This window comes from Chelonoidis abingdonii, chromosome 19, assembly GCF_003597395.2.
Source record: "Chelonoidis abingdonii isolate Lonesome George chromosome 19, CheloAbing_2.0, whole genome shotgun sequence".
NCBI classification, from domain to species: Eukaryota; Metazoa; Chordata; order Testudines; family Testudinidae; genus Chelonoidis; species Chelonoidis abingdonii.
This window is the reverse complement of record NC_133787.1, coordinates 32,823,246-32,849,188: the sequence shown is the minus strand read 5'-3', so window position 1 is coordinate 32,849,188 and position 25,943 is coordinate 32,823,246. Positions and strand designations below refer to the sequence as shown.

The 25,943-nt window shown below is 41.3% G+C and overlaps 1 protein-coding gene across 4 annotated transcripts in view; it reads right to left on the bottom strand.

The window, feature by feature from the left end:
• CMIP (c-Maf inducing protein) overlaps positions 1-25,943 on the bottom strand; it is a 179,913-nt gene that overhangs the window by 14,787 nt on the left and 139,183 nt on the right. For 3 of the 4 annotated variants that reach the window (XM_075073798.1, XM_075073797.1, XM_075073800.1), the window contains 8 exons: positions 23,442-23,603; positions 21,859-21,900; positions 18,519-18,581; positions 17,442-17,522; positions 14,838-14,941; positions 14,170-14,274; positions 12,559-12,912; positions 524-589 (listed from right to left, as the gene is read on the bottom strand). In XM_075073798.1, the coding sequence (XP_074929899.1) occupies positions 524-589; positions 12,559-12,912; positions 14,170-14,274; positions 14,838-14,941; positions 17,442-17,522; positions 18,519-18,581; positions 21,859-21,900; positions 23,442-23,603 (977 nt within the window). Of the gene's footprint in view, positions 1-523; positions 590-12,558; positions 12,913-14,169; positions 14,275-14,837; positions 14,942-17,441; positions 17,523-18,518; positions 18,582-21,858; positions 21,901-23,441; positions 23,604-25,602; positions 25,690-25,943 lie in introns of those variants that run through there. The other variant, XM_032766123.2, reaches the window with a different exon arrangement.

The window sequence follows — 25,943 nt, the reverse complement described above, 5'->3', positions numbered from 1 at the left end:
AGCCCAGGTAGCATGATGCAGAGGAGTTGGACCTTGCTACTTCAAGGCATTGGGTCACTGGGGGACATGATAAGCTAGCAAATTGTACAATTATAGGCTGTAATGTTCACCCTTGGAGATTTACATTTTATAAACACTAGTGCTCATTAATAGGTTTCCGAGGGAAGTTGGCTGCTCCTTAGGTGGCAGAGCAGCTTCTTCTTTCTATCAAAACACCATAATACAGACAATTTAAGGCCTGATCACATGGATGAAATGTGCTTGGATAGTAAGTCATGCGCTTCCTTCTCCCCCATTACAACTCCCCCCCTCCAGTGTATCAAATTGCTCATTTCTCTCCATGATTGTCTTGGAAAAAAGGGGAGAGGGACACAGGGCCAGGAAAAATTCATGCTTCTCTTTTTCTGCGGCCACATGGCACAAGTTCTCCAGTGCAACAAGGTTTAACAGACTGTAGAGATTGTATCATAAAACAACCACACCAACAGGCATCTCAACAAACAATCTGGTGCTGTGAACTTACTCCTTGGGAAATGGGATAGGTTGAAGCAAGCTGGCCAGAGCTGGTCTCCAGTCATCATAGTCCGACCTAGGAGAGGAATATGGTTATTAGCACCAAGATGTTTTAACACAGACTGTCAGCAGTTGGTTCAATGAGTCACAAGTCATTTACTGTAAGCAGCAGCAACTTCTCTGATTTACTGAAGCACTCTAATGATCTAGGGTGACATTTTTCCTTTTCATTTTCAGCATGTTCTCCAGCATGGCACAATAAATCACATATTTACAATGAAATGCTGAGACTTGACCTCCAGAGTCCTCCTCCATGTCACCGTAAAGACGTCAGTTGTTTACGAGACCTTCTAGCATTTAATTGCTAGGTAATATTTTCATCTAACTTTGAATTGCAGTCACCAAGCTGTTATTATTTACATCTCCACTGTGAACTTTCATCAGACTTTTTTTTTTTTTTTTTTAATGGTGGAGGGTGTGGGAGGAGCCAGATTACAAAGCTGCCTTCACATTTGCCCTACAAGTAAAAAGTGCGATTTTATGGCCTGGTTCATAAAGGAATTACATAGAGTTAATTTGAGATTTCTGTGAACTTCACTTGGTGCGCACTCACAACTCATTAGACCGTTTTTCCTTCCGTCTCCTTGAGGCAGCCGCTCCATTATACGACAAAATGGTATGCAATCAATGGAACAACAGGGTAAACTCTCTGCTCCAGAGAGGAAAGTATGCCCAAAGAAAAAGAAATTAAAACACTCGGCACATGGGAAAGATGCCATTCAAATCAGACAAAGACCAAGGGATGATTTAGATCATGAAAGGGAAAAGACAGCATTGTCATTTTGCAAAGACATTAGTTTTTGCACAGATACATTTTGTCTTGAAAATACTTCAGCAGTGTTGTATGTGTGTCTGGAGAGAGGGAAGAGTTAGCAAAAGAGGGTAGAGGACAAGAGATCTATTTAAGATGATCTCACACAACAAAAGGGGAAGAATTCATAAGTGGAAATATCTCCCCTCTGTAAAACATTAGTAGGATGTATCCTGCTACTTGATTCATTTTATTTTCATCTTCAATGTCTGTAGACATAGTTGACCTTATCTGAGGTGCCTTCCAAAAAGAGGATGTTCACGTGAACAGGGCTAGAGGGAATGATCGGCTTCAAGCGCAAGTGTCCTTCGCTGGAAAATCAATTCCCTCAATCTGCCCACTAGGTGGGAACTACTCAAATGGATGGGTCAATAGGGAGAAGCAGGGAAGGTATGTTTTGGATGAATAATACTTCACACTCTTTCATCAAAGGATTTCAAACAACAATTAGTTAATTAGGCCACACAACATGCTGTGCAAAGAGTATTACTACAACCATTGTATAACCATTTACAGATGAGTCAAATGAAGCAAAGAGAAGGTAAATGATTTGACAAGTCTGTGGCAGAACTGGGACTAGAACCCAAGAGTCCTGTGCCCAGGTTCTCTGTCCTAAATACTAACACTCCCACTTATTATTGGTTAGAAGTCCAGGAGCTCCTGGCCGAAACATAGGTTGATCCCAAGCTAAGCTCTTAATATGAGACAAACACTGTGGAAGATCTAAAAAAGACAGCGTAGGAGAGATTTTAGCTCTTCCTAGCACTGCTGCCTTTTAGACTGGTTTTAAAAGCTAGGAGAGTAGGGACTCCAGCTTCATTTCACACTTGGTACAAGATTATGTCGTCTCTTTAGAGATGAACAAAGCGTAATGTTCTCGGATGTTCATCGTGTACTGAGAGCACTAAGATCACACTCCGTTAACAGGCAATAAACACAGGAATCCACCCAGCAGTTATTAAAAACAGAAGAGGTTCTGTCCCAGAAAGAAGAAAATATAGACAAGAGCTGGGTCCACAGGGCCTAGCAGCCTTCCCTAGTGGAGCCAAGTCAACCCGTCACATATAAAACAGATTTTCCACAACCTTTCAGATACGCAGTGTAAAATCCAGTCCACTAAACATCAATGATGCAAAGAAAATCTGCATGCATGAATATAGGATTAACAACAACAATGTAAGAAGCTGATGAAATTCAAAATGATCAAATTAACAATGGAGGCAAAATAAATATAGCTAAGCGTATTGACTCCAGCTCACTGGAAAACCTGGCACTCTTTTCTGCTATGGCTTCCAGTTCTTTAGAGCAACAAAACACCACAACCCCTTGGGAATCTGAAGGCATAGAAAACACATATGAGTGAGCCAAGAGCCCTGTGAGCTAGTGGTCTCTCTTTCACCCTACCATGTAGAATACCTGGGTTTGATTCCCACTTCAGACACATTTCCGTCATATGACATGTGTAACTCAGTGAGGACACATGATAATGAAAGGCATGCATTTTTGGTTCTGGTACTCCAGAGAACAGCCTGCTTTTTCATGATCATATAATCAGCTAGCACATTTACATTCTGAGGAGCTCCTCCTAGCAGGCAAAGGGTCTCAAATATTGTGGCCAACATAGAGTTTAGGGACATGATTTAGAGATTTCTCCCTCCCTCCTCCCCAAACGCCCTTGTCAAGAAACAGTTAAAGAAATTGGTGTAAGGTGGCAGCATGACTCAGTTTTCTCCAGGACTTCAAACAAACAACAGTTGAGAATCTTGGCTATGTCCGTTAATAAATCCAACTTGTTTATTGCCCTCTTGTTATCTTCAGTACTTTAGGCACAAAGCAAATCTCATGTCAAGGTGTGGTGCTCTGCAACAGAAAGCCTCAAGTCTCTGCCAGTGATTCTAAAAGGCATCAGGCCTGATCTTGCCCTCTGTCATGCTGGTGTAAATCAGGAGCAACTACTGAAGTCAGGGAAGTTACACCGGTGTACAACCAGCGTGAGACCAGAATCAAGCCCACTGCAGCTACAGTGCTCTTTGGGCTTTCATTCACAGTTTCTTCCTTAAAACACACAGCACTTTTGTGGACTGTGAGCACAGCTCTCAGCACTGCCAGTTTTACAGACACTAGGCAAGAATGGCACTGAGGCAGCTCCATTATGTGCTTCAGGGGAGCAGGTCCCAAAGAATGAATTATTTAGAGGAGCAGGTTTGGTTTTCCATCATCTCCATGTAGGAGTGAATACCTTCCATTGCAATAGCAGCTGGGGAAGGGCCTCCTTGGAAGCATCACTGGTGATAATGCAAGAATAACACTCTGCACCGACACAGACCCTTTCATTAGAGAATCTCCAGGCCCTTTAACAAATATTAATTAAACCTCACAACAGGCCTGCGAGATATTATCCTTGTTCTACAGATGAGTAAACTTAGGCACAAAAAGGTTAAGCAAAATACATCCAGGCAGTAGCAGAGCCAGGAATTAATCTTGGAAGTCCTGTGCTCTAACCACTAGACCTCTGTACAAGACCTACTGGGCACCGTTTATTCACCGTTTGCAATTCATACTCAATCTGCAGCTACATTTTGAAAATTGTCACTGGACTTAACGACTTGCTCCCAATAACTTGAGATTAAATACTGTAGAACCTAAGAGTAACAAAATGACCGGTCAACCGCACACCTCATTGGGAACCAGAAATACACAATCAGGCAGCAGCAGAGGTTCTACTATACATACACTGTTGATGTTTAGATGTAGTGCAACCAATCAGAAAAGTGATCCTTTAAACCAGGAGACAACCAGTGCCAAAAGACTGGGCTAAGAAATTCAAGGCTTCTTCGATACACATTTGAGTTAAGCACCTAAAGATCTTTCCCAACATAAGCTTAAAAGCGTAAACCTACTTTGAGGTTTAATACATGAAGTCGCTGTGACATCTCAGGTTAAGTTTTACAACTGTGAAAATCCTTTCTTGTGCAATCTGGAGAGTTGTGATTATTAATAATATGCACTAATCAATTTTTTTGGCTGATCTTCAAAGGAAATTGGGAGGACGAAAAAAGCAGCTTATTAAAGGGGAAGAGAGAATGAGACATTGCAGACAAAGTCATGCAGAAATCTGTGACTCTCTCTGTTAAAGCTGGGATATTATCTACGTCAAGCAGCACGTGTCATTAGTGGAGGAAGGTCTATGAGGAACATTAGTAATAAACCAGATTCCATTTTAAACACTAGGAAAAAAAGCAAACTACCTTAAGTGAACTATTTAAAATTTGGACACAGAAGTGTAATCTGAACGTGGAATACAGGTAACCTCTTGTTATGTATCTAATCTCCTTTTCTAGTCACTCTTGCGAATTGGTTGTATCAGCCAAATCATGACTATGGAATCATGAAATAATAACTGCAGAAAAATAAGAAAAAAACTAAAATTTATTAGAAGCCTCCAGGAGTGTCTCATTCTCCTCACACCAACTCACTCTTCAAACACATTCTCACTCTCTACAGATCACCTCAGGTTACTGCACTCACAAGGCTGATTTTTTTCTTTTGGTCCCTGTAAAGCTCTAAAGCCCGGTTGGGCAAGTCAGGGGTGTTTAAAACAGGAAAAAGGAAGGGAGTTGGAGTATCTCTGGTTGAATGTTAACCACCACTGCAATGAGTCAGACAAAGAGGCTACAGCAGGGGAGGGTTAGTGCACAAAGACACAGCAGGCATAACGAAGAGTGCCTATGACAAAATTTCCCATGTAGCTGTTCAATGGCTGCTGAACTGAAAGCTCCGATTTACTAATCACAACCCTTTAATCCCATGGAGGGCCTCTGCGAGAAAGAAGCCCCAGTGCAGCCATTATTCAGGATTTCAGCTTAAAATCCCAAATCATGCAAAAATGAATGTCAGGATTGTGTGTTACTGAGCGTGCAGCTATCTGTAGAGTCCGTGGAAAGCTAGGGGCAGACTGGGTATCAGGGTGATAAAAACGTGAAGGCTGTCAGAGTGACCACTTGCCATTGCAAACAATGTTAACGTACCCAGAAAACCGTCTCGCTGTCAGTCCAGAATGTTAGCCACCAATAGTAATTAAATCTCTGCCTAAACTGCCTTTGCCTTAGGGCCATCACAATCATCTGCCTGCAGACATAATACATTTTCCTTTCCCGGTATCGCCTTTCACCAAAATGAAAACCTGCCCACATGTCATATGCAGTGCAAACAATTCAAAACATATTAGCAGCCCAGGGCAACCCTGATAAACATGACATTGGAGAATCTGCTTGGGATATTCAGGGTATGGTGCTGACCGACCTATTGGGGAATGCAGAGGAGGCTGGGGAAGCTGCAGTGGATGTGTGCAATGAGAGAACCTGGAGTTAGAGGCAGTGTGGATCGAGATTTGGACCAGCACTTCAGGGCTGAAATCATTTTTACTGGGCACTCACTTGGGTCAGTGGGAAATTGCTGCTGCCATTGTCTGAAAAAGGAGCCGGAAGTCTCTTATGCTCCGCATTATTGTTTTAAAGGCAAATGTAGTGCAGCTGGATCGACAGCTCTGGAGAGCGAAGTCCTCTAATGTTCCCATCACATACAAAGCTCAAATAGCAGCAGTGTAAGTTTCTCCAGGCATCTCTGCCACTGGACTTAACTCTGTCCTGTACTTACCTACATGCACAGCCCAAGTCGAAAGATATTTAGGGCTCTTAAGTTTCAAAAGCACCTAGCACACTGTGGACAGCAGTGGCAACAAATAATAAAGAGGAAAGAGGGTCATGGGAAAATTTACAAGCATCGTGGCTGCTGCCTCTCCTACAGGCTTCTGCTCTCGCAGCTGGTTTAGCAGGTCTTTTAACTTATATATTAGCCTGGTTGACAACAGTAGATGTCTCCAGACATGAACTGGGGAACACTTCTTTTTTTTCATAACATAAAATTGCTTATATACCCTAAAGGTAGGAGAACTCCCACGTAATCTGAGGAGTAAGCAATCCCAGAGACCCCTGCATACATGTGAAGCCTGCAACTGGTGCCCCAGTGAGTTAGGTTGCAGGCAGCCTTTCCTCTGCTGTGGATGTACAGACCTCAATATGTGAGCTTAATCAGCCAGCTGAAGTGGAGATACAGCCAAATCTGTCAGCAGATGTTTCCCTCCTTACAATTTTGCAACTGGGAGATGACCTTGCTGACATTACGCTGGAAATTTGCTCCATGTGGAAGAAAGCTTTTTACTGTACGGGAAACTCTTCAGTGTACGGGAATCATCGTCACTTAAACCAGGCACTGGACAATGGAGGCAGCTCTCGGATGCTCTAATTGAATATTCTCAACTGTAAATTTTCTACCAATTTACCGTAGATTCAAAGTAAAAAATTAAGACTATATGTCTTTCAAAAAAGGGGGAGGTGGGTTGGCTGGTACTGACAATATCATCAGGGTCCAGGATCTGTGGGAGTCTACTTGACACTGGGTTTGATCCATCACTATGGGGACAAAAAGAATATTGTATTCCAGGTGAGAATGCAACTTCTTTAAAATCTGCCCTAACTATTGCTCAGCTGCCAATACCTGTCAAACAATTAGTATAGGTTTTTCTTTTGTATGATGATGATGATGGTGTTTCGTTACTCTGGTGGATTTTAAAAAAAAACAACAAAAAACAAAGTTATATATATTTGGATCATCAAACATTCCTGGTTCTATCACAGTCATCCCAATGTGGATGACAAAACTGAACTTGGGTTAGAGATGAATTTTGTCAAACAGGTGCTCAAGCTTCTGTGTTGCAAAAGTCTGAGTTATTCTAGAGCAGAGGTCAGCAACCTTTCAGAAGTGGTGGGCCGAGTCTTCATTTATTCACTCTAAGGTTTCGTGTGCCAGTAATACATTTTAACGTTTATAGAAGGTCTCTTTCTATAAGTCTATAATATATAATTAAACTATTGCTGTATGTAAAGTAAATAAGGTTTTTAAAATGTTTAAGAAGCGTCATCTAAAATTAAATTAAAATGCAGAGCCCCCTGGACTGGTGGCCAGGACCCGAGTAGTGAATGTGCCACTGAAAATCAGCTCACGTGCCACCTTCGGCACATGTGCCATAGGTTGCCTACCCCTGTTCTAGAGATTACTGAATAACTTTACATTTTAATGGCTCAAAGGTTCTTTGATTCAACAGTGCCAAGTTGCCAGGAAACAGAAGAACAGGAAATGTCCTCTACTGAAGATATTGTTAAGGATTCTTATCTGTGAGACTTTGAATAATTAGCCTAAATAGATTACTCCCTGACGCCCTAAGTTAATTATATAGTAATTAAATAAATAATGAAATGCTATTGCATGTAGAACTTCCTAGTTCAGGATGGGTTTGAAAAAACACCCAGAATGACAGAAGGACATTAATAAGCAACTTTGTTAGTAGTCTCAGCAGAGAGGAGGGCTTGAATGGCAATAGAAGGGCATTGGAACTATATTAAAAGCGGTGCCTTTTTAGTCAGGGTCAGGACATACTAGCAAGGCAGGCAGAGGAAACTAGCACCGGTTTTCCTGTACCCATTGGTCATGTGCTGTACCCATTTTGTGGACTACGGTCTCCAGGGTGGCCAATTCAGCAGCACACATGCGAGCGCACCCCCTCCTCCCCCCACCAGCAGTAATTGCTCCCCATCCCCACTGTTTCAGTTGATGAGTTTGTTGAAAATACCTGTGGATCATGTCACCAATTGTATATTAATGTACAGTATGCAATGAAATCATGGGTCTTTGTACAAGGCTTGAAAGCGATGCAGATGCATCATATGGGTAACCTGAGAGCTGGAGGTAGGACGCAAGGAAGAACAGGCCCATTAGTGAATGAGTTTATAAAATGTGTGTCAGCTGCATGATGAAACAAAAACAATAAACCATCGATGCTTAATGAGAAAAATGAGTAGTGCCCAAGATAGCGTTGGGACTGGGACTTCATGGTGTTTATGGAAAATATCAAGAGTCAAGAGGACTGAGATGAATATGAGGTATGTCTGATGCATTACCTACGCACACACGGCTCTCAAGATACCAGGTAAACCAAAGTCAATGCTGTGTTGATCTAACACTAACATTTCTAAAGGGAAGGAAAGAGGAGTCTAGTCAAAGAGGAACCTACTCAAAACTTTGTACCACAGCAGCTTTCTGCTAAAAAGAATGATGACAGCTCCATCTTGGATTTAACTTGCCCTGCCAATAAAATGCATAGCCCACATTTTCAGGATCTGTCTGCATATAATCAAAGTGTGCAATGTCTGCAAGTATACCTGCAAATGTGGTAACGGCATACACAAAACTTACTCGCTCATTTTTATAATTCTGAAAACGTGGGCCTCTGCAGGCTTTTGTTTTTAGGAAGTCCTCAGTCATCACATTTTGATTTATTTAATTCCAGGGAGTACATATTAAAATCTTGCCCACGTATTTGGTGAAACTCTGGCCTCGCTGACGTCAGTGACAAAACTCCCATTGACTTTGGCAGAGTCGGGATTTCATCCACAATGCCTTGTAACCCAAACATCTCAAATATCAGTTATTTACCCCTTACAACACCTATATGTTTAAAATATTAAAAATGTGGAAACTTTAGTGGGTTTTCCAGCACCACTTTCATTTATTTATTTATGAGCATGAATATGATCCAATTGGTATTACTGAAACTTGGAGGGCTGTTCTGCATGATTGACATGTTAAAAATCAAATGGTTATAACCTATTTAGGAAGGACCGAGTGGGCAAAAGGGGAGGTGGAGTGGCACTCTATGTCAGCAATGGCATTACTTGTTTCCGAGTCACTGACAACACAGAAGAAAACGAACCTGAATGTTACGCATCAATGTGCTAACAGATAAAGCACAAGACGGGATATTAGTTAACGTCTGCTACAGACCATCAAATCATACTAGGGAACAGGATGACACCTCTTTACACACCTATTTATAATGTGCAGGGGGAAAAAGGCTGTGTAATCATGAGGGATTTCAATTTGAGTGACACACGCTAGAGGTCTCATGCTGCCAGCACTGAAAAATATTTTTAAATATTATATATGACAATTTCCTAACTCAAAAAGTGTTGCAGCCAATACCGGGTAATACTATACTAGACCATTTCTTGACAGATAAAGAGAAAATGATCACAGAACTAGAAATTGATAATAGCTTAGGTACAAGTGATCGTGACTTGGTCACATTTATAATGTGTCAACAGAATAAAGTCCAGACCAGTAATATATATATACTTGGTGCTTTAAAAGGGCCAAATTCGCAAAGCTGAAAATAGTTATGAGCAAGATCAGCTGGGAGCAAGAGTTTAATCAGAAAAATGTGAATGATAATTGGGTATTGTTTAGGACCACTTTGCTAGACATCCAAAAACCGCACAAACCAACAAGGAGGCTGTACTGATTTAAAAAAGAAAAGACCTGGTTAGAGAGGAAATGAAAGCAGCTAAAAAATAATGACAGTAAGGAAGAGCTTTTAAAGTATATTTGGAGCAAAAAAAAAAAATGTTCTAACAATGAGCGGTATTGCTCATTAGAGGGAAATGTAGAATTATCAATAATAATGCAGAAAAGGCAGAACTGTTCAATAAATATTTCTGTTCTGTATTTGTGAAAACACAGATGACAGTCATGTCATATACGCTAATATTCTTCCCATTCCACTAGCATCTCAGGAGGATGCTAAACAGCAGCTACTAAAGTTAGATATTTTAAAATCATCAGGTCCAGATAACTTGCATCAAAGGGTTTTAAATGACCTGGCTATGGAGCTTTCTGGATCATTAATGTTGAATTTCAATAAGTATAGGAACACTGGGAAAGTTCCAGAAGACTGAAAGAAAGCTAATATTGTAGCAATATTTAAAAAGGGTAAACAGGATGACTTGCGCTGTTATAGGCCTGTCAATCTGACTTTGATCCCAGGGGAAAATAATGGATCAGCTGATATGGGATTCAATTAACAACAAATTAAAGGACAGTAATATAATTAATGCCAATCAACATGAGTTTATGAAAAAAAATAATCATCAGATGAACCCTGGTACTTTATTTTTTTTTTTTTAAAAAGAGCTTACAGGTTTGGTTGATAAAGATAATAGTGTTGATGTAATATACTTACACTTGACTTGGAACCCCACAACATTTTGATTAAAAAACTAGAATAATATAAAATTAACATGGCACACACATTAAATGGATTAAAAGCTGGCTCACTGATAAGTCCAAAAATGTAATTGTAAATGGGGAATCATCACTGATTGGGTGCATTTCTAGTGGGGCCCTACAGGGATCAGTTCTTGGCCCCATGCCATTTAATGGCCTGGAACAAAACATAAAATCATCACTGATAAAGTCTGCAGATGACATAAAAAATAGGGAATTGGTACATAATGATGAGGACAGGTCACTGATGCAGAGTGATCTGGATCACTTGGTAAGGTGGGCACAAGCAAACAATATGCCTTTTAATATGGCTAAACAATCTGGAAACAAAGAATGTAGGCCATACTTCCAGGATGCGGGACTCTACCGGGGAAAGCAGTGACTGAAAAAGATTTAGGGGTCAATCAGCTGAACATGAGCTCCCAGTACAACACTATGGCCAAAAGGGCTAATGTAATCCTTGGATGAATGAACAGGGGAATCTCGAGTAGGAGTAGAGGGGTTATTTTACCTCTGCATTTGACTCTGATGCAACAGCTGCTGGAATAGTGTCCAGTTCTGGTGTCCACAATTCAAGAAGGATGAATGTTAGCCACCAGTAATAGAGAAGAGCCACGAGAATGATTAAAGGGTTAGAAAACATGCCTTACAGTCATAAACTAAATAGACTGAGCTCCTTTGAGTCTAACAAAGAGAAGGTAATGGGTGACCTGATTATTTTCTATAAGTATCTATAGGGGGAACAAATATTTGATAATCGTCTCCTCAATGACAAATTCAGACTGGAAATAAAGTGTAAATTTTAAACAGTGAAGGTAATTAACCACTGGAATAATTTACCATGGGTCATGGTGAATTCTCTATCAGTCCAATTTTAAAACCAAGAGCGGATGTTTTTCTAAAAGATCTGCTCTAGGAATTATTTTTGGGAGGTTCGCTGGCTTGTGCTATACGAGAGGTTTAGGCTAGTGATCACAGTGGTCCCTTCTGGCCTTGGAATCTATGACTTAAGCTGTAACTCAGAAGTAGAATTGAGTGTAAAACCCAGGAATCCTGACATGCAATCCCTTTGGGTCACACACCCTCACTGTTTGAATACATGTTCCACTCTAATTTTTCTACTCTACCATACATCTCATGTTATCCCTTGATTTTACTTATGCGCCCAGTTGATAATCTAATTTCTACCCCAAAAATCAGTTCTGAAAATCCTTTCTATATCAATCCCTCTTGAAAGTATACTTGCTCCAGTGAAACCTAACCAAAAGACTAGCCTGATTAGGCAACTTCATGTCTCAGAGACTATGTCAAAATATCCCCAAGTGTGTGGAATTCAGTTGTAATTCATCTTTATCACAACCATTCTGTAACGGTTTCTTGAGCAGTCATTTATTTATCTGGGTTTCATTGTACCACATGGACCACCTAATAAACAGAGTAGCTTGCGAGGGAGGGAAGTCTGAACCACCTATAAAATCCAGGCAGACTGAGTTGCAAAACGTTAAAGGATCAATCCTGTGAAGAGGTGAGTTCCTCCTGAGGGACACTTGAGCTCACTCAACTCCCACTGAAGTCAATGGGAGCTGTGGTGCTTATCACAACACAGGGTCTTGGCCTAAGGCAGAACTGTGTCTCTGAAAGCTAGTAAGAGAAGAGCTAGTTCCACCCCCTGGAATCTGTGTTCAATAATCCTAAGTGGTCCAGAGGGGTGAAATGGGAATGTTTTGTGGGTAATAAATGACCAATAGCTGCCAGCAACAATGTCTTGTCTCAATGTACAAATAAGCTTTCCATTTTCATCCTCCAAATACTATTTTTAGAATTTATTGGCAGCACTAGATGCCTCTTTCAGACACTGGACTTCAGTGCTAGCGTTAAATTTACAACCCTGTCTTATCCTGCCGGCTGCACACAGATGTTGGAGTTGACAGACCTTTGGGAAAAGCTCCCTAACTGTTAAGAAAACGATGTACAAAAGGCTGTAAAAAGTCACTCACAGCATTTTGAGTATTTCCACGTAGCAGCCGAGGATCCTGTCTGCCTGGGCACTCAGCTCGATGCTCATGGTGCTACAGGTGGGGCTGACCATCAGGCAATCAATCAGATTGGGCTCACTATCGTTGCCGACGTTCGCCGTCATCTTCTGGTTAGCTGTGTTGTTACGCTCCACTTCCACGTGGATCTCATTCGATGTGACAATGACCGATTTGAGGCGAGATTCACTCAAGTTGGCCTCTTGAGAGACCAGGTCGGGACTCGTGTGGAGAAGCCGGAGGGGTAAGTTAGGCTTTCGGTCACATTGCTGCTGGCAGCCGTTCCGAATTTCCTTCAGGCTTGGAGAATTGTCTCTACTGCATTTTAAAGAGAAACTTATAGCATTAGTAGCCAAACATAACAGACATAAGATGGGGAAGACAGTGGGGCTGAGAAGCCAAGTTCTGTTGCTACTGCCCGCCGTATTTTACCCCAGCCCATTTGATTACGATTCTCCTTTTTATTTGGATTACAAAACTCGATGAAAACTATTAAAGCCCCAGAAGGACCATTCCACAGGCCCTTATACTGCGAGGATTTGTACTTTCCATCAGTCTGACTGCTGTGCCAGCTCAACATTAAGGTGCGGGGAATGCCACACTCCCACCCAAGTTACACGAAGCTGACGTGAAATTCATGTACAAGTGTGCAACTAAATATAGTACATGTCCAGACTCTGGTCTGCACTCCTCTAGTTAGGAAATTTTGCTGGCTACTAGACAGCCAGCACACATGGAGAAAATCAGATAAGCATAAATGAGTAGGAAACAAAAACAGAAAGAGCCCTTGATGTTGACTGAAAAATGTAAAAGCACGTCAGTAGCTAGACACCAAACCCATTTTAACATCAATCTTGTGGTAGCACTGGAATCCGACCGGTTAAATGTCTCATGACAACAGACTGTGGTTGGAAACCAACCCAGGTACGGACCTAAATTTACACTACAATTTACAGGCAGCCGCCTCTCAGATATCGACACCTCTTTAGAAATCATCCGTCTCCTGGTTGTTAGTATAGCTCACTGTGTGGGGGAGACATTCACTGTGCATCGGAGTTAAGGAATTGAAGTCTACACTTCAACTAGCTCATCGTTCAGGTCGTGAGCTGTCCCAGTGTCATGAACACACAGCCCCAGACTGGAAGGGATCTTTGTGTGGATGCCTGGGAAGCCTCTTACCTTGTGCATCTCTACAGGACCTAGTCACAACTGCAGGTCTCTCCTACAAGGTGATGGACAGAAGGTGCTAAGGAAAATGAGCACTATAAGGTGTTGAGCTTCACCATCCTGAAAGATGTTGCAGCCTGCACACTCCCTTTCTACGCTGGGAACTTGTGAGAAACCTCACATCTGCATTATCTATCTCGCAGTGAGCGGATTACATTGAGGGGGACTAGCCATGGGAATCAAGGGTACTCAGCACTCACAGGACATGCTCAGTTTCTCACAAGATATGTGGGAACAAAAACAACACCTGATTCTGTTTATATACATACATACACTCCCCCACCCGCCCCTCCCCACATACCAGTGTTTGTAAATGAGCAGAATATAGTCTGGAAAAGTCATACTGACCTGTTGATAAATTCCTCATAACAAGAATAAATGGCTGCTAAGCAGACAGCTACAAGATTCGGCAGGACCCTGGGATGGGGGCATTGTCCAGTGGGACCGTGCATGCTGAAAAATAAAATAGAAACTATGGTGGTGGGAGGAAGTAACCAAAAGGTGACATTACTGTAATGAAGGTGTCCCTGGGTGACAACATTTTTAGGCAGAGAGGGGTCCCAGAACAGGGAACAGAGATTCAGGGAAGTTCAGGGAGATTGATTTAACCCCAGAAATTCCTACTGAATACGATCGGATCAAGCTGCTCTTGAGTTTATTTACTGCAGCACTGTTGTAGCCCAGATGATGAAAAACCACGGTGAAGGTTCATGAATAGCCGGGCACTAGATAAGAGTTCTCACTTAAGGGCCTGATCCGAAGCCCATTGAAATGAGTAGGAGACTTCCCATGGACTTCAACTGGCATAGCATCAGGCCCTCAGCAGGCAAATTTGTGCTGATGAACCTCCAGTGTTTCCTGGTGCTTGCTAGTACTGACAGTGTTTCAACAAACATTGCCCACTCCATGGTTACCCACAAGGAAAATTATATTTTTTTCCTGTCTTTCATCTCAGCCACAAAGAGGAACATGTTCACAGGGTTGGAGAATACCCCATAGAATTAACTGTAACTAACCTATGAATGAACTTCTTCACCACCTCCATACCGGCATTCAGTTCATTCAAAGCCAGAATATACTCCTGAGTAAACAGCCTCAACCGAGGGCACTTCCCAAAATCCTGTCCAAAAAGGAGACACTCAGTGAAGCCGCTGAAACATGCCTGCAATGTATGTTAAAACTGTGTGTTTTCAACAGAGATCAGCCCACGGACATTTGAATTCATTTCATCACTATGCTGGCATCTTCAAGAGAACGGCAGGTACCGCTGTTCATTGACCATACATTTAGATTAATAACAAAAATGATGCCATATTTTCAAATTCTGTCACCCAAGATATACCTTTGAAATATAGGTGCACATGCAAAAGATCACCTTCCATGTAAAAATGTAGCATTTATACATAAGTTCCAATTTGCACATGCATGGCCCTCTTTTTGCATACTCAAGTGCAATTTCTTGGAGCCACAGTATATCTTTTAGGAAGACATCCACTCTTGAGCTAAATACTGAATGCTGGAGAATGTCCTAGGTAAACTGTTCCAGTGGTTAATTACACCAGTTGCAATAGCTGACCATGCAAATAGTCAGTTGAGCGTGTAATTGTCAGGAGTTTTCAAGCAAATAATCACATTCAATCTTTAAAATTCCAGCCCTCCGTTTTATAAACTGGTCCAAAGGGAAATGCTTTGAAAGGTATGGTCTGATGCAATCTGGAGGGGAAAAGCATGCCCAAAGACATGCTGATTTGGAAACCTTTGCAAACCACCACCAGGTTCACCGTATATCACAGTATGTCTGGAATTCCATTCTCTGGCTCCAGTCACATTAGTAAAAACAAGTCAGCTCATCTTCCAGTGATGCCACCACAACCCCTTGATAAAATGAGTTGTCTTATGTACATAAAATATAAATTATTCAACATACTCTCTAACATTGCTATAAACCCACCAAAACCAGAGCGCTCAACTAGGAGCTATTCACAGATTTCTCTGTTCAAGTACATTAGGCCAGCTTAATGGATTCATTTAGCCTAACGTCCATGTTAACTTAGGAAAAAAGGCAAAGCAAACCAAAAAACAAACCAAAAAATGCTTACATGCAAACATCCAGGAGATGCTCAGCTCTTTGCCGAGCTCTGGCAAAGAGCTGAGCATCTCCTGGAAGTCAATAGGTGCTGAGGGTGCCCAGTACTCAGCATATAACAGGATCAGGCCCACTGCCTTTCAATCACAGGCAGACACAAAATGATGGGGCCAATAACACCAGCTCTTATGTAGTCCTTTTCACATATAGATTTCAAAATGCTTTACAAAAGAAGATGAGTATAATTGTACAGGGGGAAACTGAGGCACAGATCTTGAAGCAACTTGTCAAGGACAACAGAACCAGTAACAGAGTCCAGGTTTCCTGACTCCCAGACCAGTATTCGCCGGATTTCTAAGTGGCCTGCTAATGCTATGAAATTAACACTGGGCTCTTTGCTTCTCTTCCCCAAGACCACGTTTTTATATACACACACGTACTCTAAAGAGACTATTCAGAGTATAATTCCCCAGAGAGCAGTAGAGTGCCCATATCCACTCCCATTAATATTTAACACTGTAAATTCTTCAATTACACACAGTGGTAAAAAGGTATGTTGATTTCCAATCTGCAAATGCGAAGTATGGTAAATAGGAGCAATTCTCTTAAGCTAACCAAATACAAGCAGCACACTGTGCGTTCAGATTTTATTTGAGACCCCACAAGAGCACTGGATTTTATTTATTTATTTATTTTTGGTGGTGGTGGTGGTATTTTTAATGGTCTGGAATCCAAGAATAACATGTATGGAATATTTTATTGAAGGTTACGGCATATTCAAAAATGACATGTCTGGAGAGAGCGGGCACAGAACCAAGAATACAGCCTGCTGGTCATTCGGGGTTTGTTAGTTCTGAAAACTCTAGGAGTTCAAGAAACACAGTTGTATAAATAAGAAACATGAAATGTTTTACTTGGGATGTATGTTGTGATCCAGAAATGCTGTGGATGTCGTCTATAATTATAACAATGAAAACAAACCCTTTGTGCAGTTATAAAAGCATGAAACCCATTCCAGGGTTCATAGCAAACTGCAGCTTTGTGCAATAAAATCTACTTATGCAAATTAGAAACTGTACTAGCAGCACCACTACCCTTCAAAGAGCAATAAAAGCACCTTCTTGTTCCAGAACAAGACAGGCAGTCCTTAGTGTTGCTGAGAAGTGATAACCAGCTATTGGGCTCCACCCGAGATGGCTGCACTTCCTGGTATTAATTGACATGCCTCATCATAAGTACATACCAATAAAAATGAGAGGTCAACATTTTCAGACTTGAGGGAAGCCTTTTCCAAAGTACCTACGTGCGTTTAGTGTCCATCTAGCTTAGATGCTTTGAGAATCTCAGTCTGAGTGCCCAAAGGTAAGCACCTTAGATGTAGTGCATGGCTACACTGCATAAGTGTACACACATATAATGACCAGGCATCATGGCGATGGGCACATTTTAGACAAGACAGACAGCCAGTTCAGACAAAAGAGGTCACAGTGACAGCTCTCCTAACCAACCAAATACATACAACATCGATATTTACCATGTTGTGCTTGAGGATTCTTTGTACCACCGGTGTGAACACTTCTATGACAACCATGGACCGAGGGCGTTCTCTGCAGTGCTGCAGTGAGAAACCATAAACACATATGGAGCTTGGAGGAGACCTAGCCTTTACCAAATCACTATCTGAAACCTGAGACAACAACATTCATCAATAATATATTTAGGTCTGCTCTACTCTACAGACCTATACCACTATAATGTAACTATGTTGCTCAGGGTATGAAAAATCCACACACCCCTAAGCGATATGGTTATACTAACCTAACTCCCCTGTGCAGTAAGCATTATGTTGGCAGGGGAGCTTCTCCCACGGACATACCTACCACCTCTCAGGGAGGTGGATTAACTAAGCCAGCAGGAGAGCTGTCTCCCATTGGCTTACATGTCTTCATTAAAACACTACTGCACTAATGCAGCATTTTAAGTATAGACTTGCCCTTAGTCACCAGGAGCCAATTTGGGATTTTAGATGCACGTGCCCTAGGGGGCAGGCACTGGCCCTACAGGTGGTTAATAACAATGTGTGAATGACTTTGATAAGTTTCTGAATCCACCAATCTGACAGTCTTTCCTTACAAGTGAATTACCCAGTAATCAAGGGGACCTGATGGAAAGCATATATCCAACTGTTAGCAAAAAGACTTTAAATTGAAATGTCAATCAGTTTAGAGAGGAAAATTAAAGTTATAGCAGCTTTTTCAAATTCAAAGACCTTTGGATCTAAAGTCCAGAACGCTAGTAACACACACACACACACACAAGCTTGCAGGAAGAGGACAGTGTAGTGTATGCCCCACATCATGATCCATCAGAACCCGCTGGTTCCAGTGGCACTTACGCTAGCAATGGGACATACAATGAGACACTGCTGTGTGTCAGTGTTTGAGGACTATATTCCTGATGTTTAATACTATTTTATAGTCTGGCCCATTAAGAACAGGGATCTCGCTGGCCGTCAATCAAAGACAGAAACCAACTGGGGGAATCAGTTCAAGAGATTAAGAAAAACAAAAAACATCAATGAGACTTCAGACAATGAATTTGTTCTTAGTACCTTGCAGAAGAATTCACAGAGGTCAGGTGGAGGGTGATTGTTTTCCAGCAAAGGTGCAATTGCCTTGAAAATAAAAAGTTAGCATACTTCATTCAATTTGACTTCATCACACAGGCCAGCCCTAATAAAAGAATGTGAGGAGTGAGTATATTTTAAAACTCTTTAAAACAAAGACCTGGATAAGAAGGTGACTGTAAATTTAGCCTAATGCAGTGTTGTTGTAGCAGTGTCGGTCCCAGGATATTAGAGAGAGAAGATGGGTGAGGTAATATATCTTTTACAATAAAACACAACATGGTAAGTATCGACATTATAGATAACATTACAATGAAACATACTGCCTTATCCACCTTGTCTCTCTAAGTTTAACTGGATGTTCTCAGGATTAAGTTACATATTTAGGATTTTAGGGGGGTTTTGTTTTGTTTTTTGGAACAAAATCTACCACTAATAGAAATGTGGTTTGTTTTTCCCAAGTGTTAATAAGGAAACTAAGGTTTGTTTTATTTTTAAATTATGGGCCTATATTCATCCTTGTTATAAGCCCACTGGTCAAATTTTGCTGTCAGTTTCGCCAGTGTAAATACAAAAGTAACACCGCTGAAGACAATAGGTTACTCCATATTTTACACCAGCGTGAAAGAGAGCAGAATGGGACTCGCTGATTTCAGAGGTATTACACTAGGAATGAATCTGACCCACGATTAAAGTGGCACTGCCACTTTATTTAAAGGATTCTAAAATATACTTAAACACACACACATTATGTCTTTTATAATGAGCTTATGCTCAGATGTTACCACCCAGTACAAAACAGACGACTCTTGCAGGGAATGACTGATTTCCTTTAATTTTACCAAGATCATCACAATGACACTACTGTTTTCATGGACACTATAAAAAAACATGAGTCTAACTTTCCAAAAGTTCAGGTCAACCTTTCTTTCTCCATCGCTAGGCAACCTGATATGGTTATGTACTGTAAATATATTACAAGTCATACCTGCCACTGTGTGTGTAATGAAATTATGTTGCTGCTGTCTCCTTTGTAAATTAGAAAGCATTACTAGAACAATGCATTCTCCGTACATGATGATGCCTTCAGGGTCTTTCAATCTTGGAGTAAGGGATTCCCGGTACCAATTTAAAAAGTAAAACTCTTTAACAAAGCAGCTAGACATTTGTGTATTAAACTTCAGAACGACAGGCATTCTACCTGGATGGCATTTCAGGGTTTTGCTAATGCCGCCTGTTTGGTTTTATTTGTTGTTTTTTTTCCCCTTCCCACAAGAGTTCAGTTCAAATTAGCCCATCAAAATCACCATGAATCACAAACACCCACTCAGCCATAGGAGAAGATTAACATGAACTTCTGGAATGAAAACCAGGCACATCTGCAAAGTGCTGCTTAGATTTTACATAAACACTGAAGCAGCTAAAGCTGGCTGTTGTGCAATTCCCCTCTCTACAGCTGTTTATTTCTTCACTGGTCATGGTCCTATAGCAATATATTCTTACTTCAGTACTATAGAAGTGGTGCACTCTTGCTGTAATATTCAGCTGGACTATAATATCCTTGCTACATATTCAACAGTTAACTACATTAAGGACTCTGCCTGAATTTATCTTTATAATAATTTGCTATAGCATCCATCCTCCTCCATCCCTCTGATAAACTGTATTGAAAAATCATGGTGAGGGTTTTATGCCTGCCTGTTGACATAGAGGTTATCAGATCATAGTAGTTGAAGATGGAATTGCTGTTTGGTGGCTTGCATCAAATAAGCTTTGTCATCTCTGTCCAGTAACTAGTGCACAGATGTCCACTTCACAAAGAGACAACCAGAATCGGCAGTCTCAGAGAGGCTGAGAGCTGACTGGACCATGGAGATTCCCCAGTAAGTGTCTCTCTGGAACAAGGACAGTGTGGGGGAAGCCTGCTCAACCTATGCTTGTCCTGTGGATAAAGAGAGCTTTGCTCTGCAGGGCTGCCCATCTGTTACCTTTCGCCAGAACTAAATTCACATGCATTCCACACAGACCCCCAACTCCACCCCAAAAGAGATGGAACTAGACCAGGCAGAGAATTGGTTTGTTACTCTCTGGCAATTTGGAACGAGAATCAGGCTGTTAGCTAAATCTAGGGCAAGGCACATAGCTTTATCTATACAGGTAAATCACTGAGGCCACAAATATTTATAACTACCACTACTACTAAGTAAATAAATAATAAGAATAATGCAAGGCTGCTGCTATATTTGCCAGAGGCTTAGAAAACCCAGAAATTGTATTTCCGTTAATGACTGAGGGACAATCTTCAGAATTGGATAAAGGCCAGAATAGTTGGGGTTTTTTATTTGTTTTTTTAAATACTAAGATTTTCAAACAACAATCATCACTGACTGGCAACAGGAAGTCTAAATTAACCTTAGCACTGAAGTAAAATGAAATCTATAGCTGACTTCTGAGCAAACTGACTGCCACTTTAGAAACTTATCATAATGACTAATACCAGCCAAAGTGGAGTCCTGAGCAGGAGTTAAGTGCAATTCACACCTAACGGTGGCTACATTTTATGTCATGTTGTTTTGCAGGAGGATTCATGGAGACATGATATGATCAGGTGGTAGTGAAGGACTAGATTTGATTACTAAAAAAAATCTGGAAATTGCCAGCAACTGAAACTAAATTACAATGTTTGGGAAGCAATTTTCACCTCTGATCAATTGTTGGATTTGTTAAGATTTTATATTTGGTTGCATGGGGAGGAGGGCTACCTTTTGCTTCAATTATTTATATATCCAAATAAATGCACTGTAGGTAAATCAGAGAAAATGGAACAGAGCATTTTCAGATCCCCTTATGTACATGGGTAAAAGCAGACACACATTCCCACACTTGCAAGGGCAAAACACATGCTCACACACCTTCCACATTCTAGCCCCTGAGTGTGCACAAAAGCACAACAGAACACTAGCTCCCTGAGAAAACCATGGCACCGACAGGCTGCGAGGGGCCAGATTTGGCAGGTGCAGATGTTAACATTTGCTGTGTGCAACCATGTGGGGAGATAATTCATCCTAAAAGTTCTACAGAGTTTTATACACATTAATCAGGGATCTTTTATTGTTATTTATACCAAACAGGAAAAAGAGGACAATAGAAATGTGAAAAAGTGAATGGGTTCAATGGGTGTGACCCTGCACCTGCTGAAGTCAATGGTAAAGCTGCCACTGATGTCAATGGAGCAGGAGCAGGTATTATAGAAGCCAAAACCAGGGCAAAATGAAACAATCAGAAACACAGAGTGACCCACAAAACTTGACATAAGGATACTCACCACAATAATGCTCTCATGGTCTTGAGTGGTTAAGTTGGTGTTCTGAAAAGGTTAAACAGAAGAAATCAAGGAGCTAACTTTATTTTGAAACTGACATGGTCAATGCACACACCTCAGCCGATACAAATGAACAAGGACAAAGGTCCAATTCTGCAATCACTAACAGGAATAAAATCAGGCTCTATTAAAACCATTCATTTAATGCACATTATCAATCACTTACTATCGGGGCCAAGCTCATTTCTATTTCTCACAAGAGGATGCTCAGCACCTACAGGATCATGACCCTTGGATTTACAGCCATGCAGCTTCAACTAAATGTTGATGCTCCCTGAGATACAAATTAATGGAAACACTGAACTAGTGGGAGGTATTTCTTAAAAAATGCTTTCTAAATTTCAAGCTTTCAATTCCACAGACTTGAGTTAATAAAAGGTTTTCCTTGATGCTCTCTGCCATGGTTGGAGGACTAACTGCAGCAGTTTGCCTGTAATTCCTGCCTACTAACATGGAGCAAGTTTTCCACCAGCACAAACTGTGCGGGGCTTTGTAGCTGTGCTCTGACTCTGCTCCAGCTCCAGGCAAAAACCTGCAGCTCCACTGCTCCAGAGCTGCTCTGTGCTCCAGCTCCGGGCTCCATTCCAAAGCCCAGCGTGCAGCAACTCTGAAGTCAACTAAGCTGCATCAATTTACTCTAATACAGTACACCTCTACCCCAATATAACGCTGTCCTCGGGAGCCAAAAAAATCATACTGCGTTATATCGAACTTGCTTTGATCCGCTGGAGCGTGCAGCCCCGCTCCCCTGAGCGCTGCTTTACCACATTATGTTCGAATTCGTGTTATATTGGGGTAGAGGTGTATTTCCCTATGTTCTCTGTGTTCCACAAGGTTAAAATAGTGCCGCAACCTTAGTGCGCCAAAGCAAAAGCAGCTCTTTTTCTTCTCATCACAGATCTACACAAAAATGCAGCCTGCCCTTCACCCCCTTTACTCAATAGATACAAAATTCTGACATACATCACATTTCATTTTTGTACCAGAACTGAAACAACCAGAGAATAGGTACTAAGGGTAAGGAAACCCATTTCAAAGCGAGTAACAGATTAAAAACAGCACCAAATGCTACAAAATAAAAATGGGGACAAATGATATCAAACCTGCACAGAAGTGGACCATCTATTTGACACAGAGATGGGGAAGGCTAAAACCTCTGATATCTCCATTTGAAATTGCAATAAGAAAAAAACTGCTTATTAGACTTATCAGTGTTCACATCCCACTGATCTATTGTGAGAATGATCTAGTCTATTACATACAAATAGAGCCCAACTAAGAACCCAATGAAGTCAATAAGAGTTTTGCCATTAACTTCAATGGGCTATGGATCAGATCCATAATGAATGAGTTATCGACTAGGAACACCTAGGGAGTGGGCCACTGAAATCAAAAGGAATCACGGTGCATATTCAAGGGCAGAATTTTGAACTTTGAGTTACAACTTTGGGGTAGGGGCAGGTTGTTAAGTGCTTGTTTTTTTCCTAAGAGAAAGCAACAAGATGGGAACATCCTCATGGTCTTACCTCTGAGAGCAGCTTTGAGACAATCTCCAGTGGTGCTTGATGGATAGAATCATCTTGTAGTGGAGAGTTTAGCGCCATGTCCACCAGTGTCCTAATCTCCTTCAAAACAACCTCCCAACGGCTTGGGTTACTAAGCACTTTCTTGTACTTGTAAATCTTCTTCTGCAAGAAAATATAAAAAAACAAATAGATACCATTGTGAGACTGTCATGATAAGGAAACTGCAAGAAAACAGTGGCTTCCCTAAATCTTTATTGTAAAACTTCTTCGGTTTTTTGGGGGTTTTTTTTTAAAGAAAAATGCAGGGTTCAAGCTCTTTCAAGGGGGAAAAACAACTTCCATGTGTATAAATTTGCGGGTTCATAATTCCATGGAAGAAATGGGTTACGGCAGCCACATTTTTGCTTTGGTTTCAGAGAGGGTTGCCAATTTTCTAATCACATAAAACCAAACACCCCTGCCCCCGCCCTTCTCCGAAGCCCTGCCCGTTTGCTCTATCCCTTACCCTGGCGAGCTGCGTGCCAGAGGTTGCTGACCCCTGGCCTAGACCGTGTTGAGTTCATATATGGTAATCTTTGGGGAAAACCCCACCCTCCAAAATTTCAAGAGTAATTGGATAGAATTCTAGAAGCCTAACAAAATGATGATGAGAGTAAAAATATCACCCCATGTCATCACGACAGCTGCCTTAGAAACCAATACTGATTAGCCCAGAACCCTCAATCTCCATTCTGATTCACAGGCCCAGAAGGAACACAGCCTGTGCTGACAACTGGAACCTAATTGCCACCCCTCAGGAGTTTTTGCTATAGCTCATTTTCCTTTTTCATTTATGCCGGCTTACAAATCTAATCCTGTGACCGACGTGTTCAGTGAAGTCCAGATACATTTTCCCTCTGGTAGGAGTAAACCATATGAATAGACAGTTCCTCAGTTTGTACACAAAGCATAGAGTTATGCACACACACTCACAAATGGACCCATACATTTAACAGCTGCAATAGAAGCCCTTTGAAAAATCACTCCCTTAACGCAGACTATGAATTTAACATTGGTATGTAGGCTAGATATCAGCATCATAAATGTGAGATCTAGACACAGCTCTCCAGCATTCTCGTTCAGAAATGCTTTGCCGATGCGTTAATCGGCATTTCGCCCGTTCACTAAACCAGCGCAGTCCTTCCAGAATCATCGGTGAATGATCTGTAGCTATCTGCTTATTAATCACTTCTTTCCCCACTGTGGCATCAGCTTTAATGGTCAACACAAGAGCGCAATCCACCCCAACTGTAGCAGAATGCAAGGGGAGAACAATGAAGAAGGGATAACACATCTCACATACCACGTTTTGGCTCTTCACAATGATGAGTCATGGCCTTACTGCTATATACACAGGCTGATGAAGTATTCCAAATCAGTGATTTAAATACACTTTTCATTTTAATTAAATTTATACAAATGAAAAAACACAACGGCAGCCACTCTGGCTTGCAAAGCATTTTGAAGATATTGGAAAGTAAAAAGAAACAGGGGGAAAAAAACCCACCCTGGATACTAAACATATTTCAGATTTTAGAGGGGAGTAAATGCCTTTAGATTTGAAAGCTCTTTGGAGCAGCCCTTTACGGCTTCTAAATTACTGAGCACATTGTCATCATTTAATTATTATCATTATAGTCTTTTTTAGGAACCATAACATGATGCTCCCATAGAGATTTTAATTTTGCTTATTTATTTAATGGTTCTCTATACTTTCTTTTTGTTAGCCTGGCTACAGTACTGAATAAAATCTAATCTTTCTAGGCTGATCAGTCAGCCCAATAACCCTAAACTACTAATTTCTGGCTAATTATGCACAGTGAGCAAAGCATCCTAAACAAAGCAAGCTTAGCAAAGAGTTTTCGACACTGACATTTTACACTTCTGTCCTAGGAAATAAGCACATTAAATTCAAAGCAGAAACCAGAGGATGACAAACCAACAGAAAGCTACCAGCTGGACCATCCCATGCATCCACTCCTCCCTCAACATTCGGCTCTTCTTCCCTTCATCACCCCCACTCAGAAGGCTTATAGCAACGTGGCTTACAACAAAGGGCGGGTGCTGCAGTCTGAAGGGGAGCCGCTGCAGAGAACCATACTGTTCGGTGGGACGACCTTACCATGCAAACCCTGCTGCAGCTGTCAAATTCTCCCGTGCAGATATAAATGAATCAGAAATGGTTTCCATTCAGATGTGAAGCCATATACACGAGAAGAAAGAGGGAACTGAACATCCTACCACGCAAGAGAGACCTACAACAATTGCTGCTGATGCCAGCCGGACAGTGATCAAAAAGGAAGCTTCGAGGTTAGTCTACCTCTGCACACACGCCGTGGCAGCTGCAAGTGAAGAATCCAAAGGGCTCTGTATCCGCTCCAGCTTTCCAGGACAAAGGGGTTTAATGTGCTCACATGACGCACTGCTGTCTTTAAATAATGTTAAAGGATTTCTGAATGATGG